A 21037-nucleotide genomic window follows, 5' to 3' on the forward strand; every position below is an offset into this window, starting at 1 on the left:
TCCTTGAAAGGAAAAAACGAACTTTTGAACTCATTGGGTTTCTTGTTCAGGCCTGTGTGTAGCACCTTGTAGTAAAGGCCTGTTTATTGCAAAGAATGCTCTTTAGTGTAGGAAGTATTTCAGCCTTGGTTTTTGCTACATCTCCAATTACATACAATAATAAATATTGTCTGAAAATGTGTTTGGGCAGCTTTCCATAAGTGACATTACAGTGCTCGGTCTGCAGTAATTTAAGAAGATGATGTGAGACAATGAATTAGCATGTTTTATGATCTTTGGACTGAGGTTTTATTTCCAGGAAAACAAAAGTTAGAAATGGCTTTCCACTTACACGGCTGAATCCCTATTGGAGGATCCTTCCCGAAACGTACTTTTAGGGAATGGAGGTTAGAAATCGATACTCATAAGACCAGGTGAAATCGAAAAAGTGCGTATTTTTTAGGTTATTCCCAAACTGCTTGACTGGCCTATTATTTTCCAGCTTTAAAAGTCCCCTTCTGAGCTAGTGACCAGCTGCTGTGAAAGATTCTAATCGCCAAACAAGTGTTCTGATAGGACACGTTCGTTGAATATAATAAGAAGAAATCCTTAAGGCTTAAATGCTATCCCAACCCTTCTTAGGTTGTTTGACTTAAGCCCTAGAACAAAATCACATGTTTTAGAAGCTGTGGAAAAGATTAAGTTATTTCTATTGTTTCCCATTCTATCCGTGATTCTTTCCAAAGTTTGCTTTCCTGAAAACACGTACATTCTTGCAGCCCAAAGTTCACAGTAAAAGCTAATCGAAATGAGTAAAGTCTTTTTTCTAGAAGGACTAAGCAAACCCTCTTGAGATAGCAGATGAAACAAGAAAAGCCGGGTGCTTTGTGGCGCTCTTCTCCGGTATCGCTCCTACAAGAGTTCTAAAACAGAGAAAGCAGTAAACTAATTGACTTAATATATTCATAGAAATCAGGCAGAACTATAAGGCCAAGTAAGGTGGCCAAAACTATTAGCTGGTCCTAAACGCGAACACCCGTTCTTACCTTTTCTCTCCTTTGCTTATTCGCCCCTTTTATTTCCTAGATATTTTTGCTACCGGGGGCGAGAAGAAGACCAAACCAAAGAAGAAAGCGGAAAAAACAACGAAGGCGAAAGCAACAAAACCACCAACAAGTGTGGCGAGTAATACTGACAAAAACATCTTCGATGATCCGTTAAATGCATTGGGAGGAGAATAAATTCAAAGATAATTAAACGATGTAATTATGCAGCATATAATTATATACGTGATTTAAACTGATAGTGATAATAATTTCAGTATAATTTCAAGCAGGATTCTTTTGCAATGCAGCTGCGGAAATTATTAGGATTATGAGGTAGACGGTAATATCTGGAAAAAGCCATGTGGTGTATTGCGACCGTTCCGTACGGAAATTCGTTATACCGCATGTATATTGGATTTTATGTTCCCTCGAAAAAATATACCCAATGTAAGTTTTTATAATTTTCAATTATCGATATGCAATACAGGGTGTAGCTAAGAGGGTGTTAGCCAATAGGGTGTTAGCCAATAGGGTGTCAGCCAATGAAGTGATGGCCATGGGAGTGGTAGCCAAAAGAACAGCCTAGGGGATGGCATTGCTCTCCACTCTGAAATTATTTGGCTGGCTTAACTACTGGCTCTGCCGTCAATAATGGGGCTTTAGCTCGTCGACCCTCTCAAAAAACCAGAAGTGATCATGTAAAATGTTATATAAATGAGTTACGCATGAATAAAGTCAAGAGACAAACTCTCAGAAATCAACATCAAGCGCAAACAGTTTTCTTTCAATCTAATTTATTCGTGAACGGTTACATCAATAGTTTTTCGTATAAGTACATACTCTATCTCCAACTAAACATTCGTTTATGGGAATATTTGTTTGCTATTTCCACACCGTCATATCAGATTTGTCTTCTTACGTTGTCATCTCCACTCTTTTTCTTCATAAGAACAATTTTTTAAGAACACGAGCCTCAAAATTGGTCAAAAGTTAAGAACAAATTAAGAACAAGCTGAGGCTGAGCTTCTGCAAAATGCAATTTTGAACAACGCTTTTTCTCAAAATCGAGGATTTTTAGCGATATGTGGAGGCTTTTCGGTGAATATTCAAATTTCTCAGCAAATTAAGGCTGTCTCACTCATTTTGTTGGCAAATGAGGCCTGTACACCACCCTAGAGCGAAAAAGCTAGCACTCGCACTGCTTACACCCTATTAGGTTAAGAACAATTTAAGAACAATCGACCCTCAGATTTTCGAAAAAATTAAAAACAGTCAGCCTGAACTTAAATTTACTGGTTCTTATAAAAAAAAGTGTTATCCTCCAACGTAAGTCAATTATCCCATTTCCTGTTTTACTGTTCTTATCCTGTTTCATGGAACCTTTTTGATGGCACAATTTCACTAAATGTTACCATCTTTTCTTCTCAAACAGTAACTGACTGACCGAAGAGCCAATTAATCCTGTCAAATATCAATGACAGTGCAAAAAACGTATTTCCTTAGATAAAATTGTTACAGTTCAATAACCTAACACCTATTTCCTACCTGTATCATTGTTGTGTTCCCTGTCCTCCTATTCTTTCTTTATGTATTTCTACACCTTTTTACTTGTAAATGACGCTTAGCATCTGATTCAATCAATTTGTTCAAGACACCTTTCTAAAAGAACATAAGCTTCCACTCCCCCCCTCCCATTAACCATCCTGCCAGCTGAATTATCTTAGTTAAGGCTATGTTTATTTGTTTGCAAAAGTCTTAATTTGATCCTTTTATATTTTCACTTTATTGCTTCTTACATAGCCCTTGCGTTCCATTTACGTTCTCGCTTTCTTTGCATTCTTCGCTAAGCTCCGTGTAATTTTCTATGCGCGCTTTATTTCGTCGCGCTATATCCTCTGTATTTCCCTTTCCAATTGCATTATTCCCCTCCATGCACTCCATGTATAATATGTGCTTCCTTACGCTCTATTTACTTCGTCTATTTCCTCTTGATATTTGCTATTTGATATCACTTTTTGCTAGACAACTACCCCTTGAAAAATGAAGCTCTTTCCTATCCAAACTTTGCTTATCGTGTTACTGATTTCTTTTATGAACCTCACGCCTGCCTGTTACACTGACTTATTTTCCCACAACTCCAATCTGGTTTCTGTGAATTTTTTTGGAATAATTTGTTTAGGAAATACAGCGCAGTTATGTATTGAGTAACCCCACTGAAACGTCCTTTTTTACTAGGCCATAATTAATACATGCAATTTAATTCTAGCCATGCCAGGAAATGCTTTATCATTAGCCGTTATTTACTGTTCATCTAAGACATTTAAAGCCGAAAACCCACTCCGGAAAATGATCCGCGGATCGGATCAGATTTTGCGTTGCGCACGCGCTTTGGACTGATCGGCGACGGATCGAAAAAAAAGTTGAAATCATTTCAACTTTTTTTTGGACCGTTTCGGTACAGTGATTTTCTTTTGATCAAAACCGAATTAGAACTTTTTAAACAATAGAGCACTTGCATCATGGACTCCATTCCGCGGATCGAACGGAACTGATCAGAACAACACGATCTGGTCCGATCCGCGGATCGTTTTCCAGAGTGGGTTTTCGGCTTAATACACGCAGTGAGAATTAGAAAAACTTTGGTATCATACGTAATTAGTATGTCAAACAGCTACCCTTAAGAGTTGTAATCAGAACATTGAGAAAATTTAGTTTATAATCAGATATTGTAAATTTGAAATTTAATTGCATTTTCAAAGTTGAGTTTTTCCAAAAGATGTAGACACAGAGAATATTTCATTTCATTGGTATTTCAGTCTAAAGAAAGCATTGAACTAAAATCCGACTACTTATGGGTTTGGTGATTAGGTGACCATTGACAACAGCTGGAGATGTGAGGAGGTCTCAAGTTTATATAGGCAAGAAACAATCATCGGAATCAGAAGAACCACGTTTCATCAATATTGAGAATTAGAAGCCTAGTGAAGAGAGAAAAAGTGGAAAGAACATGCTTTAAAGAATTGCTGATATCAAAACTAAACAAGAGATAACTGCTTGAAAATGATACAAATTTGACAAAAAATCGGAAACTAATAAACTAGAATAACTAAAAAGAAAAATAAGCTGAGAACAAAACAGGGAGAAATTATTGAAGGCTTCGCCAGCTATTCTGTGGCTACGTTATAGGCCCCTGGATTTTGTATTTCCATTTGCTTCTCCGCGCTTGTCAGTTGATTTTTAAGCCGAAATGATAGTCCTTTTTACATACCAATTTTAACAGTTAAAGTAACAGAGTATGAAAACCATTAGCAAAATCTCCTTTGACAAACGTAAATTACAGGAAGGTCTTATTTAGTTTTCATAAAGAAACTAACAAGATATCTCAATGTTTGTATATATAAAAATCATTGTGAAATTCTTTAAATAACAGCTTAAAAGTATTTAAGCTGCCTGCAGAAAAGGGAATTTCAATCATGTATAAGTTAAACTTCGCATATTGATTGCGGCTTAGCTAAAAATGAATTTGATTTTATGGTTCAATTCTTAGAGCCTATCAATATTTTTCGCTTAAAACCAGGACCTCTGCAATAATTCTCGAGATGCTGTTAAGCAGTGATTGGGCAATTGGTAGCTGTAAGTTTTATACGTTCTCTCATAGAGCATGTGCACTAATTTGGTACGATTATTGTTTATGATGTAGATGTGGGATGGCTCAACCCTCGTTTTGAAATTTTTATAAAAGACCCAAAAATTTTCAGAAAAACTAGAAAGGGTGGTGATAAAGATATTTCTTTCTCCCCCTTTAGGTCGCTGGTATTTGATTTTTGGAAGATGTCTCATTTGGAAATCATCCTTCGGACATTGTATGATCAAATCCCGTTGTTTAATCATTTTGAATCTGTTTTTGAAAAATAAGCTTTTATCGTAGCAAATATTTCTTTGAAGGATCCTTAATTTTTTGCCAAGCCTCAACATTTTAAAAAAACTTCGATTTTGAGCCTGAGATTATTCTTTAATTATTCTTGCCCGAAACACGGTGTAAATTTGAACCTTTTTGACAAATCCGATAAAAGAAAAGAAATTTCAAATATTTTTGACATGTTGCTTTAAAAAAACCTTAAGTCTTGGTGAAGCTTGCTGCTTGACCCTGGCATTATTCTTGAATTATTCCTAATATTTAGCGATTTTAGGCCTCATATATTCTTATAGACTATATTCTTATTAAATAAAAAATGTTTACTTCGAATCGACATTCGATTTCAATAAAAGAAGAAACAATTTTCCAGCTCTTCCGTTATCGTTGCAAATTAGGCCAACAAAAATACTTCAAAAATACTAAGTTGGTTAACCTCGTTTAGAGATTTTGTTTGATTTTCAAGGGTGCTTGTCATATGACTCATCGCATACCAGGGTCACACAAAGTGAAAGTGCTGTTCTCATCAATTTTATCTTGCAACCGCATTGTGCCAATTTCACATTCGTTTACACTAAACTCAATGATTCTCGCCATCATCTATCTGTCGAAACAAAAACTAAGTGAGCATCCCTCATTGAGATACTAAATGAAAAACGAATGAAATCCCAGTAAAAGAAATAGGAGCCTTCTTGCTTTCTCCAAGAACTTCCGCAATTTCAATAAGGTTATAAGCTTATAATATTTTGACTGAAACCGAAGGGCTCCTTGTTATTGCTATCTAATCCGAGAAATTTCAGCGGAATTTCAGCAGTCTGTAAACCTAGAGAACTCTGACCCTTTCTTTGTTATAAGGTTGATTATTTCTTCACAAAAATGTAAGTTTGGATTTTCAGCCCCCACCCAAAAATTTCTAGCAGTGTAGTTCATTGTCAAAAATATTACAGATCCTTCAGACTTCGTTTTTCTTGTAGCACCCCACCCCCACCCCCTCCCACATCCCCTACATCTTCCATATGCATATCATTGCTACAATACGGTAGTGAACGCAAGATATGAAGCAATAAGTTCGTTTATGAAATTTTGTCGGAGGTTTCCCTAAACAACAGAACAAAACTCAACTTGCGAAGCTTCATTATTTTTCTTGAATTCGCCCGATATTAGAAACATTTGGCTACTGTTTCTTCCTTTTTGGATTTATTGCATTTATCTCAGAATATTTTTCAAATATTTTTAGCAACAACTGTAGTTTGAACGATTCTAAAACGTCTCCTTACGCAAAATTTTTTTTGTTTACAGTTGCAACAAACAATGGAAAGGTCATGAACACATCCCGCCAAATCCACGTAGCGTTCTCCTGATTGGCTAGAACGGTTTCATTCATTGATTCAAGTTAACAGCTTCCTTATTGAGTGACTTTGGCTGTTGCCCAATCAAATTGCTTCCTTTTCAAATCCTAATAACAAAAGAAGAACGACATTCGTTCAATCAAATCTGGTTCTTTTGTTTTGGAATTAGCCAATCAGATCTAAGCATCGTCATTGTTCTTTGGTATGCAAATTGTACACATCTTATTCATAAACCTCGTGGCGAGAAAAATTTATCTTGAGTTTACTACGATCACAAATTTATAGTAAGAATTATTCCACCCACATTATCGACCCGCCCATAGCTTTAGAAAGGTGTTAAATACGAAACTTATCTTCCTAGCTTCGAGTAGACAAAAAGGAAAGCTCAAGAATATGGAAGATTGTTGTTACGAGGAGATTGATAACGGGGAGCAAGGTCTGAAGAAAGTTCGTTTATGTTCAACTTCATCAACAGACACGGTTGATACGGACTCACAACAAAGGACATGCGATCTCGAGTTAGACACTGTAAAAGAGTTATTTCAAAGATACGACCTTGCAGAAGGCGACAACATACCTTGTTGTATCTGTGGTGAGTGTTTTTCCTCTTCGGTATGTGTAAGTAATATTTTCAAGGTTTTTGTTTTGCACCTAACATTTTCCATGGTTCTAGTAACCTTTGGCGTGGCTAGCAAACAATGCCCAGTGCTTCCCATAACTATCTAAAGAAATTTTTACCGCCCAAATTTTCAAATAACACAAATTGTAGCCTAAATTACCCTATGTATTTTGCTATCATTTATCTGTTTTTTTGGGCAACGAAATTATGCAAACTGGATTCGCGGCATACTGCATACAAGGAAGAGGTGTGAGGAAGCAATAGTGAAAATTCAAAACAAATTGCTGCACTGTAGCTGCAGTATCAGCCAAGGACAAACTTTATTTGGCTTGCCTGTTATTTTGAAATTTGCTATTAAGTACGCTCGCGTTCGATTTACCTGCTTGTTTTGTCTTATTAAATGACAAATGCGTCTATAAGTCCAGACTTAATTTTTAACTGAGGCAGCTGATTCCCAATTTGCGGTTTCTAAGCATGCAACAAACCGAGTTACATATTTTATACATTGGTAATATCCCTGACAAATAAAGACAACTGTATTATGTTCCCCATAAGAAACCATTTAAAAAAATTTTTAGATTTTACCATCAGTTTTTAGAGTTTACATGAGCTTACTATATCGCTGTGAGACGCGGAGCACATGCTCTAGGCCTACTTTCGTTTTTAACTCTGTTCGCGGTGAATTTCTAGCTAGCTATTTCTCTGTATGAATTTTCTCATGAAAATCTATGAACTCTTTGATTGTACATGTAAACATGTTAACTTTGATTTTTTCACTGACTATGCCTACCAAGAATGCTTGGCTGTTATTTTGCTCATCTGTTTTATTCAACTTAAACATGAGGTTGATTATCCTCGGACAATTGTGATTAAATTCCCAGTTTTGGAGTTGAAGCTAGCAGCCAGGTGCTCTGTAGCTTACTGTATGCGAAACAAATATTCAATTGGAGCCTGGTCTATTGTAAGATTTTAAGTTAACATCTGAACAGCATCTCCCGGCTAGAAGTGTCATAACACCCATCTTCACATTTTACAGAAAACATCTTTTGCACGCCCCCTTTTATATTCAGTTTGCACGACTAGGTATCTGTCGTTTCTTTTATTTGACGCGTAAACATTCGTACAAAACAATATAGGAGTCAATTTTTTGTCTTGGGGAAAGCCCATGAATATTTTTCTACCAAATATCTGGATTTAAGCTGGTTGATAGTTACTTTCGGTTGCGATAAGGCGTCATCCCTGAAGGAATTTGTTTGGCTGTTGTGGTGAGCTGCCTAGAAATGTTCCCAAGACAGGATCGGCATTTGACGGTTGAAGATTTCAGTATTATTTTGCTAAATTTCCTTTGTTTGAAGATCATGGATTTAACACGATTCACGGGGCTTTTCCGTGCCTCAACTTGTACAAAGGAATTTTTTGAAGTTTATCCACAAATTCTCAAGCGATTTCTGGTCTGATCTTTTTTGCCAAACAAAGGAATGCTCCACCACACCAGACTTCCTCGTGACTGACTCCTTTGCTGCCACGCATCGCCGAAATTCCTAAACCAAGGAAGTTTGTGATGGACAGGCATTTAGATATTTTATTCTGGTCAATTTTTGATCTTATAACTATTATGAAATTTAAGATATTTTCAGTAGCATGCCCCTTTTCCCTAAAAATCCTTTTTTGAGAACATCATACAAATCTAGACCAGACTTTAAAGTTTGCTGTGTTAATGAAATTCTGTGCAGTTATTTTTTTCGTTTTTGTCATTGTTTTCATATAATAGCGTTTTTTCATCAAGGCTTTTTTGTGTGATTAGAATCTTAAAGTCTACTATCTGGGCATATTTTGTGTCTTGGGTTTTGTTATTTGCATCTACCTTGCTATCAATATGCTGAATTTGGAACATATTTGAGATTTTCTTGTAACCCTCAAGTTAATTTGATCCTAGGCTTGAACCATTTTAAAAGTTTGCATATTAATCTAACAGATAAGTTCAATTCTATTCAGTCAGTTATAATAGGGTCTGTTCAATCACCAGGTAAACATTACAAAAGTCGAGTTTGTGTGAAGAAGCATCTATGGGAGCACAGTCTCTACTGGGATTTGTTTGAAGGGTTGAACAAGCAACAACGTGTTTTGTCAATTCAAGCTGGAATTATCCTCTCCATCAAGTCAAATCCTTCCTTGTCAGTACTCCTTGTTACTTCACCCGCAAGCAGCAAAAAGAAGGAGAAAAAAGAAAGTAGCTCTGAGAAAATGCCAAGCAAGACGAGTGGTCGAAGAGACTTGCTTCATGATAGTCGCAAGCGAAAACGCAAGAATACAACTAGCTCTTTAGAGGAAGAGAGCAGTTTCATAAGTAAACAACATTTTGAATTTGTAGAAAGCTAAATGATTTTTTAGATTTCTCGAGTGTTGTTCCCAGCAATTTGCAAAACAGTCGCAGTTTTGCATATTGTTGTTCTCCCTCAAACAAAAATTGGAACAGTTGCAAAACAAACTCTTCTCTTTTTGTGCTGATTTTAAAATTTTCTGTTCCCTTTTGTTTTCAAAATTCTCCTAAACTTTGTTATATTCAAGAAAAACCACATAAAAAATCTCTTCAAAACATATTTCATTTTGATATTAAATATTCTCAAAAAATTTAGGATTAAGTTATTTAGTCTTCTGTTGCCCCTGTTTTACATGCTATTGTCAATTTGCTTTGCTACATTTTTAATGCAACTGAAAAATTTCATTTGAGGACTGAGAGTTATATTCTGTACAGTTGTAAATAAATTGCTGAACATGTAAACATTTTGGTAAATAATGATTAAAATAATATGTACAAAATTATGGAATAGCGTTCTGTTGTTATTCGAAATAATAAAATTGTAGCCTAGTTTTTAAGAGGTAGTTTATGTGTGGTGGCAGATAATGGGAACTAATTTGGCCTAAATCAGGCTTCTGTACAAAGAAAATTCTACCTTCAAAGGCTATGTGGCAAAATTGTTGTTTTTCTTCAGAGTAATTTCTTTGTTGAAAAAATATGGGATGCTGATTTTGAGAAAATAATTTTGGTTTTATGTTTTTTATACTGTACTTTTAGAACTGGTGAAAAGCTTCCACTTGTAATATATGTTCCTCCTCCCCCCATTGAAATTTAGGAATTTTTAATTGAATTAGAACCAAAAAATGTTTATCCACCCGTGTAACATCCAAGGCGAAAAATGACAGAAAGTCACCATGTTTTCGCCATGGAAAGCACTGTAAAAGTTTACTAATTAATTAGCAAACTATAACGAAAAGCTAGAAAACAAAAACAATATTACACATAAAAGAACATGAATGCTGCTTCTGGTTTTCTGATGTACATTACAGTGTTAAACAATAGAACCATTAAAGTAAAGAAATGGTGACGTCTAACATTCACTTTCAGTTGTTGACTTCCAAAAAGTATGCCCATTTTTTACATAGAAATCCCTGTATAAAAAACTCTAGGCTCACATTTATGACTTAAGAAACTTCTCCTTCAAGAAAAGGAGAAGACAAAGAGAAAATCCAAGAGAATTTGGGGAAATTCCGAGCACCACTAGATAATAATAATAATAATAATATATAATAATAATATTTCTTTTTACACGATTCAATCCTTCAGCTACCCTAATACAATATCAATTAAGTATAAATACATTTGTTCAATTAAAAAGAGATATAATTTCAATCTAAAATGCTGTTCTTCCAGGGGGTCGTGTTTAAATAGACGAATCTGTCAGCTCTTCAAGTACTCCTTTGATTGTTTTTTAAAGCCATTTACAGACGATTTCCAATGATCTTGCAAAAGTGAGACATCCGAAGAATAAGAGGCAGATACTTTAAGGCAGCTGTTATGAAGCACCTTTTTAAAAAAGTTTAATGCTAGTCGGAGAATCAAATGAAATTTTCTGTATTTGTTGAGATCTCAATTTTCTTTTAAAAAAGCCTACCCTTTTCTGTGTTTTCTATTTACAATAATTTCGGAAGTCGCAAATTTCGGACAACTGCGGATTTTGGACAATTAATGCTTCGGACCAAATTTTGTCTCATGTAGGACTTTTTCGTGCCTTACAAAAAATTGTTGTGATAAACGTATAAAGCCGTTTGGTCTATATAACTAATATCAAGATTTGGTATGTCTGAGTGCTGACCGAAGGGATCATTTCGTAGTTGGGTGTAGAAAATGGCATGCTGAAGTAAAGTAACGCGCATATGGGGCATTAGGCAGTAATTTAATGATTGAAACCTACCCAACTCTACCCAAGTTATCACTAAGCCTGCCCAATGAAATTGATGGGTAAAACCTGGTTTCCATATAGCCGTAGGGTTGGCGGCGGCAGCTTTCCGCCATTTTCTATCTGCCATGCCCCTGGTAGGGCAGCCGTCGATTCAAATAGAAACGTCTTATTCTTGTGCCGCGACAATTGTGCCTGAAGTACCACAAGATATCGCTCGAGAAAAGTTGAAACGATTCCACTTTTAGAAAGTCTTTACGGTACCGCAACCGTCAAAGTTGCGGCATGCCGGGGAAAATGGCTCCGGAAATGGCTGCGGCAACCTTACAGCATCTTACGGCTATATGCAAACCAGGCATAATTCTGCCGGTAGTGTCGAGAACAGTTGAAACGATTCGACTTTTTTCCAAGTCGTTACAGTAACGCAACCATCAAGTTCGCGGCTCCCAGCAGTACCGGGAGAGGTGGTTTCCATGATGGTTGCGGCATGCCGGGGAAAATGGCTCTGTCTTGTGGCTACATTTCTAAGAAACAACAAAAAATGTTAGCGGAACAGGAAGTTGCGTAAAACAATGATAAGCTATGGTGTCGTTTTTCTTCGAAGTAGAAATTCTGTAATGAGTTTTATAATGATCTGTTTTGTTTGAATCTTGAAGTTCAAACCAAGATAAAATAATTCATTCCATTCTGTTGAAAATTTAATTCGATCTGGTCGAACCTTCTATCAATCACATCAGGATCTGCTTTTAGGAAAGTTCTTGGGCCCAGCAAATTGAGGAATCGAGAATGGCATACACGTATTTTTTTATAAAAAACTAAGGTCCGGTGCTGGTAGCCAGTTTCTTAAATTTTCTGGCCATTTTGCTATCAAAAGTTTCTTACATGTTTCTTAAATTTCTCAGGTAATGAACTTTTTTAACGTGCTTTCAAGGTAAAGTTAATAGTTCACTCACATTCATAGATAAACTAACAACATGATCAAGGAATTTTGTTTCCCAAGAATGACTAACTCCATTGAGATCTGTAAACAGTTAAGTTCGTTGAACTTCATCAATGTCAAGTTGAAGTCAAAACAAATTTTTAAATGGAAACTTCTAGAGTGTGCAGTTCACTGAGAACGAATGCAAACTGCCTGTGAAGTGTAGTGTTGCAATATACAGTGATGTTCAATGTCAAGACTGTTTCGAGTGTCAACTCGGAAAATTAAAACTGCAAATTATTAAAGTTTTTAGCTTTTTCAATTTGGGTAGGGTTGTTTCTTAACTTTCGATAAATTTAGCCTACCGTTTCTTATAGCCTGTTTCTTATAAAAAAAGTGTATTCATGTCGAAAAAGATTGAACGAGATAACGGTCCATCCAGGAAACGAATTCAACGTGAATAGCAAATGTACAGTTGCGCCTTGTTTCTTTGTAAAGTTATGTTCATGTCTAAGACAAAAGCCTTTAAGAAAATCTTAAACATTATTCAACAAAAGAATGGCAAAGTTTGGATTTAGCGAGGCACCTCATTTAATTCGTATAAGATAAGGTATACAATGTGAACTTTTGTTGATGGTTTTTGGGAGCTGGTAAGTAATCCAAAGTTAAGTGTTGTGGTTTTACTGGTAAATGTGTTTCATAGCATACATAAAAGAATTTCTTTTCCATCGCCTTCAATCTAGTCTCAAGATTACATATATCAAGTTCTACATACCGAAGAACGAATAGATTAAAAATGTACGAGACGATTCATGCTAAGTTGTTGAGGAAATAATAGACTGTGGTATTTGGGTTGACAAAACTGAGGAGCTTTTGCTATTTATGGGTGCCTTGCAGAAAAACTAGAGGTTCGATTCTGTTTAGGTTACTGCATAGAATAGATTTTTTAATTAATTTGACAGCAAACTTCGGGGTGCTTCCAAAAGTGTTTTTTTTATAAATATTCCAGCTTAAAAGACGAGTTACCAGATGCAAACATTACAATCCTCTTGATATAGTAGTTCAACTATATTCTTCCTGGTGATTATTGCTGAACACAGTGCCGTCAGAACGAAATTCATATGGGGATGCTGCCTTTTGTATTCCTTCTCATTCAGTACACTGCTATAAAGGAAATATAATAGAATATGACAATTATTGGGGGGGGGGGGCGACTCTAGCCTCGCCGGTTCCGCGACGGCCCTGGAACAAGCTATCACATTCTTCCAGTTAATGGCTACATAAAGTAGATACACTGGAAGATTTTTGCCTGATATTGTTGGATTTTACCTTAAAGAAAAAGAATAGAAACTGTGATGTTGACTGAGCTGAAAATCAATCAATAAGGTTACCTCAAGCGAAAAGCTTACCTTTCTTTTCAATATTGTTAATTGCATTCTTGCCTCCTCTTGTCGAAAGCTACAAAATTTACAAGAAAAGTGCCTTATCAGCGCATTTCTGTAGAAAAAAGAACGTGCATTGAACGTAAATTTCAAAACTAAACTCAAAAAAAGAAAAGGCACGATAGCTCAGAATGTTCTGACAGGAAAGCAGTGACAGAAGGTTCTGTGCTAAATATGTGCAAACTGAATGCGCTAAAACTTAAAATAGCTGAGCTAAAAAAAGATTGAAAATCTGAATGCTATGATGCTAAGTGGTGCAAAAAATTTCGAAAGTATGCAGAGAAATTTGAATGTAGTTGTAGTTTATTTGCTATGACAAATTTCACCGAAATCTTGAATTGTTCGATGGCCCAAAAACCCTGAAAAGTAATTGAGAAGTAACCAATCGTTGTTAGAAAAGAGGTAGAGGTAGATCAAGGGAAGACTTGAACTAATTATTTTCACCTTAACAATATATTTTTTATGGTTAAACATCCATGCCTAGCTAGCAATATATATCATCTACGTATAGTTTTATGAATTTGTAATAATTCAGAAAACACTTGCTGGAACACTATAAACAATTGCAAAGACCAAAAGTGGAATTATGGTGTCGATTGACACTGAGAGTATTTTGGTACTGTTTATCAAAGTTTGCTTTGATTTGATATACTTAAGAATACTTTAAGTTCTGGTTGTCTCTACCAGAAAAATCTCTGGTTTGAAGCACAATCAATTTCTTTGGAGTAAAAAATTTCTAGTCTCTTGGGGAGTAATGAGTGAGGCAACCCTCTCCTGGGGGGGGGGGGGCATTAAAATCTGACAGAGAGTCCATTTGGTTTGAAAGTCTTACAAAATGGCCCAGTTTCGATAATAACTCAACTCCTTAGTTTAGCTTGAGATTTATCATAGACAATGAACAAAACTTACAACAGTCAATGGGGAAAAAATTGTCAGAGAAGGACCTGGGAAGCACAAAGAAATGGATGCTACCAAGGACATAATTTTGGTTCTTATGTTACCATTTGAGGGTTATTGTGAAAAAATACTACCACATGAGGGTAGTTTTTTAAAATTTTGGCGTTGCCCTCTGGCCCCCTTTGCGAAAGGTTGCCTCGTACATTTGAAGATGATTGCTTCTTTGAATATCTTGGCATGCTTTTCCGCAGACTATTCTGTTTGTTACTGAACCTCCATCTATTTGATTTTTATAACTTTACAATAGCTATCAATAGTCTTGCAAACTCTGTTTTCATATTTGTAATTAATCATTTTGGTTGTGTAAACCATGGATGGGCGAATAAAATTTGAAAAAGAGAGAAAAGTGGTATCGTCGGCATATCACAATTAAGGAGACATAGTACTTGTGTTCTTGAGAACAATTGATATAGTTACTTTCACTAGGAAATTAAGGCAAATGTTGGAAAGGATTGTGGATAACACGCATCCTTGACAAACACCAACATAAACTGTGAACTGATCATTTATAATAAAATCTTGAACAGATATCTAAACAGTATACAATAATAATATAACAGGGGAATTTAACCATAGCTGTTTTAGATTTTAACATCTTTATCGAAGAATATCTGCCTATGTTACCATGTCTAAATTCAAATTCATCCTTTAAAGGCCTTCACCATTGTCTACAAAACTCTTTACTTAACTTTTCTGTCATTGTCTACAAAACTCTTTATTTAAAAAAGTTTGGCAGAGTTGATGCAGTTAAAGTCCTCTTTTTATAACATTATTTTGATCTGGAATTGTTTACAAGATAATTTAGTGCATCAGGCCAATATCGATGCCTCTATCAATTTCTTTACAACCAATCTCAGCCAGCATTAACGATGTTTTACTGAATATAAAACTCCATTGCATCGATCCTTTGGAGTTGCTAAAAGTAGATTATGATTATGATGATTGGCGAGCAATTCTACAAGGCGACTGACCTAGTCCACTTATGATCAACCTCTGTCTTAATAGTTCATTATAAACACAAAGGCTGACAAATTAAAACAACTTGGTTTCTTTCTCAATTATGTCTTAGTTTTCTTGTTTCACTATGCTTCAAAGCCCTCTAAATTTGGTAAATGATTTCTTCAGTTCCCTTCTTAGCTGATCATTAGCAACATAGCTAATCTACAAGGAAAACATGGTGACATATTCTCAATTATCTCTTTGAATTTAAGATGAGCAGCAATTCTCATAAATCTAGAGTTTTGTCTTTATTATCTGATACATTGCAGTGCATTCAAACAAAAACATGCAAACCTTATAGAAAAACACAACAATGGTATAATTCAAATTCATGTAATTCAGCAACAACAATTTTGGACTACATTTATTTTGATAATTAATTAGCTGTGTATAAAGAATTAAATAAATAAAATAACAACGTTTTTATTAGCATAGTTGCCTAGGATGCTGAGAGAATCGAGACGATTTCCGAGCCCAGCACCGTTTAAGTTAACAAAAATGATGAAATTGACACAATAAGTAGTAAAATTACATAGAATAGGGTTATGTAGTATGATATGATAAAAAGTTACATCTAATAGCATTGAATATTATTAATCAAGATATAATAACGAGAACTTCATAATGTAAGTTTGCAAAAAAGAATTGAAAACTTTTTAAGATCAATTGAGAAAATAAAAGTAAACAAAATTCAGGCTAAAAGGGAGGGGAAGATTTAGTGTACGAATGAAGGAAGATTGTTAGGCCTATAGAAACCTGTATGGCCTATTTTCAGAATTCCAAATCAAATACTTTGCTAAATTTTTCTAATAACCATTTGCGGAGATGTTTGCAAAACAGAGTTTTATTTTTTTATTTCTCTTATTACAAGGGGAATGTTATTCCAGATTCGAACACCGTTACACGTTATAAATCTTTTTTTGCAGTTTGTTCTAATTGTTGGAATGACAAGATGCTTTTTTGTTGCTTGATATCCATGTCGAGATGTTGTTTGCTCAAAAAAATTGACTAAATATAAAGTTGTGATTATTATTGTTATTATCATACATAAGTTTGGCACATTCAAGATTGAAACTGTCTTCAAAATTGAGAATACCTAATTGTTTGAAAATTGGTTTGTCCTCAAAGCTAATTATCTTTTATGGTTAATTAAGATTTCGCTGAATCGTTTTGGCAACTGTTGCAGCTGCGCAGCCCCAGTTTGTCAGGGCATAATTGACATTGGATAAAATGTCTCATTTTTGAATAAATACAAATACCTTTAGATATCTTTATATATGTATGTTTAATATGTTTTTTCCAATTTAAATTTAAATCTAAGATTTCTCTTAGATACTTGATAAAATCTTTTTGCACAATAAGTTTACTGCTAAATGATAGTTGAGTTACCTGGTTACCTGGTTAGAGTGCTTTTTTGAGGAGAGAAAATAATTTAAAAATTTGATTTATCAGTATTCAAGATCAATTTATTAGCAGTTACCCAATTAGAAATTTTATATAACTCATTATCAATTATGTTTTTCATATGCTTCAAGTTTTTATGAGAGTAAACGATACTAGTGTCATCTGCAAATAAGTGGAATTTTAGAAGGCTAGATGCACAACCCTGTGGTACTCCAGTTTTGATATAGGAAGAATCGGATAATACACCATTGATGGAAACTTTCTGTGTCCTCTCCGGTAAATATGAATTGTACCTCTTATACCATAATAATCTAGTTTTTCCAAAAAGATGTTATGGTCTACCGTATCAAATGTTTTTGCGAAATATAAAAATGTACAGCATGCATATTTTTGAAGATCAAATTGGTGTTCGAAGATGATATTATGTTTAACAAGAAAGCCTGTCAGTCTTTTATGCATAAGTTTTTCAAAGATTATACTGAATATAGGCAGAAGTGAGACTGGGCGATAGTTTGAAACATCACTCTTTGACTTTGCTTTGTGTATAGCAATGACTTTAGCATACTCAAGCATTATAGGATATTGGCCTGGTTGAAGAGACTCATTTATCAGGTTAGTGCATCTGCAATACAGAATTTATCGAAATTTATACCAAAAAGGATAATTGAATCAATAAAATCTAATAACAAAGAACGTGTAATCCGTGGAACCCCTTTCTTAGCTTCCTAGCAACATGCAACTAATAAATGAATCTACTTAATAATGTGTTGATTTACTCGGCTTTTCTTCCTCATCCATCATAATTGGTGATTCAGTACGGCCTGGTCTACTTCTCAGTATCAGATACATTTGCATCTACATGTCTTCGAAACCCTTTTACGTGAAACACAAAAAGAAAAAAATGGTAATTAACAATGTTCTTCTAAACAAAGCATAAGTTCCAATCTTGAAATTTTTAAAAACCTTTGAAAGATATTCCTGGTCATGTGTCAATCTCTTTTCTTGTTCAACAATACAAAATCTATCTTATCTTATCTAATATCAAAATTTGTGGTTTCATTCAATCCATGATCTCAATTCGCACAACCTATTAACCTTTTACTGTAGAAAAAGTCAACGAGCAATCCTAGCTTTAGTTTTCTCTTTGTCTATGATTACACTACTCACTTTTACAGCTTGAATATAGTCAATGGTGATTTCTTTAAAACAGTCTACATTTTTATTTCTTTGTACCTATGGTTGATTGTAGGCAATCGTTATACTTTCGGAATTACAAATTAAGCAAAAGGCTTTCCATTTATTAGGGGGTGCTCTCTCCTCGATTAGTTTTTAACTACTGGGTGTTGCCTCTTTTGAGTTATTTCGTGTGTAAAATCCTAACTTGTTTCTCTATTCTATGTTTGTTTGTTTATGATTTCCTGTAATATTTATGTTATTAAATTTCTTTCACATTCTCTTCCACATACTTTTGTAGTTTATTTGTAAGTGTGTATATGTGCATTTGTGACAATTTGTATGTATACAATGGAAATAAATATAACACTGAACTGAACTAAACTGAGCTTTTAATGCTTGTAAACCCTAGACTGGGCCATTACCACTACGCTTTCAACATTGCAAATCACTACATCTCAATATTCCCAATTCAATCTGAAATTTTACAAGTGAAGTTTATTTTGTAAATTTTCTAGTGGTTGAAGTGCAATCAAAGGTGCAGTGTAGCTCGTTTTATATTGCAACCTACTTCACGTGGCTACGAATTCGTTAAAATTTCATCCATTAGGTAAAAGTTACGACATCTCTGGTATATTGATATGTCATTGAAACAGAGATATACTATTGGCATATTTCATTATATCTCATTATTCATATATTATTTCAAGTCTGTCTGATAAGTGTTCAAGCATGGAACTCGGATTATACAGTAGAATTTAATATAAAAATTAGCTAGACCAAACCGAGCTTTTAATCAAACTTCTTATGTATCAACTGTTTTTTCTATACTTCTGTGGATAAGGCATATGCCAGAATCGCTAACGCATGCTAGATAGTAGACAAACTGTTGATCATAAACAGCAGGGACGGATCTAAGTGACAAAAATGGGGGGGGGGTGGATTTTGATTTTGATAATAATTGGATTTTGGTCCCACACTCTTCAGATCATTGGAAAATGATGGAAACGCCCATTTTCAAATTTCGGATTTTGGAAGTTAAATAAATAAAGTAAATAAGGTAAAACCTTGACGTTATTTGATTACTACTGACTACCAAAAATGATTTTACCGAATGGAAGCAAAATTTACTGAAAAACACAGAAATATTGGGGAGTGTCGCACCCTCTACACATTCCCCACTAAATCCGTCCCTGATAAACAGAAGTCTTTCTTAGCGAATATTTTCAAAGTCACAAGCAATTTAAACGGTAGAAATGCTGACTAAGCCCTTCAGTGTGTTTAAGACAAAGGTGTTTAAATTTTCCATCATCGATTTCCAAAGCAAAGAAGTTGCTTGAATACTTTTCGCTTTTTCTTGCAACAAAGGATAAGTGCAAAAGGATCCAGACAACTTAAGAGGCAATTGAAAAATTTTGCATAGATATCCATGGTTGAGAATATTTGTTGTCGGTTACAGTTGTATTCTTTGCTTTGTAAGCCATAGATCACCTTGACATAAAAAGGTATTTTACATGCCACCCACAAGACCATCAGAAGCACAACTGATTTGGTTCTCTTTCGCTCTTTACTAACATGGATTATTGAGTCGTTTCCTTCTCCGACAAACGTCCCAATTCTGACTACCCGATTTGCGTGCATGTTGATGACTTTGTATACACGTACGTTAGTGAGAATTACAATTAAAAGAGTTATTGTAGTGTAAAAGAATTCCACACCATCGGCTATGGTTTCGTCTTGGGTGACTAAGCTTGGTGTGAGAAGCACTGCCACTATTACTATACCAGCAAAGAGCGAAAGTAGGTAATTCTTGGTTGTTGCATATTTCCTGTAGAGGTAAGGGTGGCAGATGGCAGTATAGCGATCTAATGTTATATATGATATTGCAACGCATGAAGAACCGATGCATATCCAAAATGTACAGCTTAAAGCAGACTCCAAAGTTTTGGATACATTTTTCTCAGCTGCCAAAGTGAAGAGATATGTTAAAAAAACTGGCTGGCAAACAAGCCCAACAAAGAGATCTGAGACACACAAAGCACCAAGAAGCATGTTTGTCTGCGTTTGTAGGATGGGCAACTTCAGGAGTGCAATTATGAAGAACGAATTCATGGAAATTGTCACCAACATCGTTCCTGTGTCTAAAGCACTGACAACATGAGGATGTTGCCCGACTGCTTGATCCGACGTAGGACAATTTAAATAAGAAAACGGCATTTTGCTTAAACAATTGGACCAGTTCAATTGCAGATAACTTGAAACTAGCTTGAGCTTGAGGTATGTCTCTTTGCTTGAGATGTAATATGATATCGGATTGATACACATACATTCCCAGGAAATGGCATATTGCTTTAACTTTCTCACCTGCTTTAACTTCCTCAAATAGTACACAAAGAGTTTGATTTAAAAGAGAAGGTGCTCTCAACATGCATATTGCGGAAGAAAGAAATGCACTCTGGGGCACCTTCTTGAAAGTTCTCTTCGGGGTGATTGTACTGTCTAACACTTTTGTAGAATGGCCTATTGTAGAATGCAAAAGAGTTGCAAAACAGCACTGCTACCTTTCAGCGCTCCTGAATATTTTTCAGTTTCCTGTCTTGGTCTCTTCTCCTCTCGGTATCAAGTGAAGGTTATTTGCTATCTCAAAAGTCAGAAGTTATCTTCAAAAGCAACTTGAATATTCAATAACTTACCAAAAGCAGCTGCTCTTTGTTAAGACCATTGCAAAAGGGCGGTCGACGCTCAAATGAGCAAGAATACTTATTGAATTTTTGTTAAATATTGTTTAAGCCAATATTTGTTTATCTAAGAGAGACTTTCCTACAAATTAACTTCTTCCTATGCATATGAAACCGAATAGCACCCTCTCGAATCCCTCTTCCAGGAATTACTTGTTCTGTTTCATTGCCAATTAAACCTCTTTTTAATTTTTTTCTAAATCGCGTATTGATTTTAAGTGACAGTATTGCGTTGTTTAGCTGCGTTTATTTACATATTTA

General features: G+C 35.1%; 2 protein-coding genes across 3 annotated transcripts in view; both read left to right on the forward strand.

Annotated features, from left to right (window-relative positions):
* Positions 1-3817, forward strand: part of LOC135684449 (uncharacterized) — a 30777-nt gene extending 26960 nt beyond the window's left edge. For both annotated transcript variants that reach the window (XM_089114972.1, XM_089114973.1), the window contains exon 28: positions 1066-3817. In XM_089114972.1, the coding sequence (XP_088971098.1) occupies positions 1066-1220 (155 nt within the window). In that variant the 3' untranslated portion in view covers positions 1221-3817. The remainder of the gene's footprint in view (positions 1-1065) is intronic.
* Positions 3818-6507: 2690 nt separating this feature from the next.
* On the forward strand, positions 6508-9882 carry LOC148957572 (uncharacterized). Its single transcript, XM_089114976.1, has 2 exons — positions 6508-6879; positions 8933-9882. Exons 1-2 carry the CDS (start codon positions 6681-6683, stop codon positions 9283-9285), a joined length of 552 nt encoding a protein of 183 aa, XP_088971102.1. The 5' UTR covers positions 6508-6680; the 3' UTR covers positions 9286-9882.
* Positions 9883-21037: the final 11155 nt, after the last annotated feature.

This window comes from Rhopilema esculentum, chromosome 21 (genome assembly GCF_057945365.1).
Source record: "Rhopilema esculentum isolate cy_ngs chromosome 21, ASM5794536v1, whole genome shotgun sequence".
NCBI lineage: Eukaryota > Metazoa > Cnidaria > Scyphozoa > Rhizostomeae > Rhizostomatidae > Rhopilema > Rhopilema esculentum.

Bases quoted from the DNA above. Each gene is read 5' to 3' on its own strand.
- LOC148957572 (XM_089114976.1), top strand. From the start codon at position 6,681: ATGGAAGATTGTTGTTACGAGGAGATTGATAACGGGGAGCAAGGTCTG. The intron at 6,880-8,932 runs GTGAGTGTTTTT...TTCAATCACCAG, and splicing joins CATACCTTGTTGTATCTGTG to GTAAACATTACAAAAGTCGA.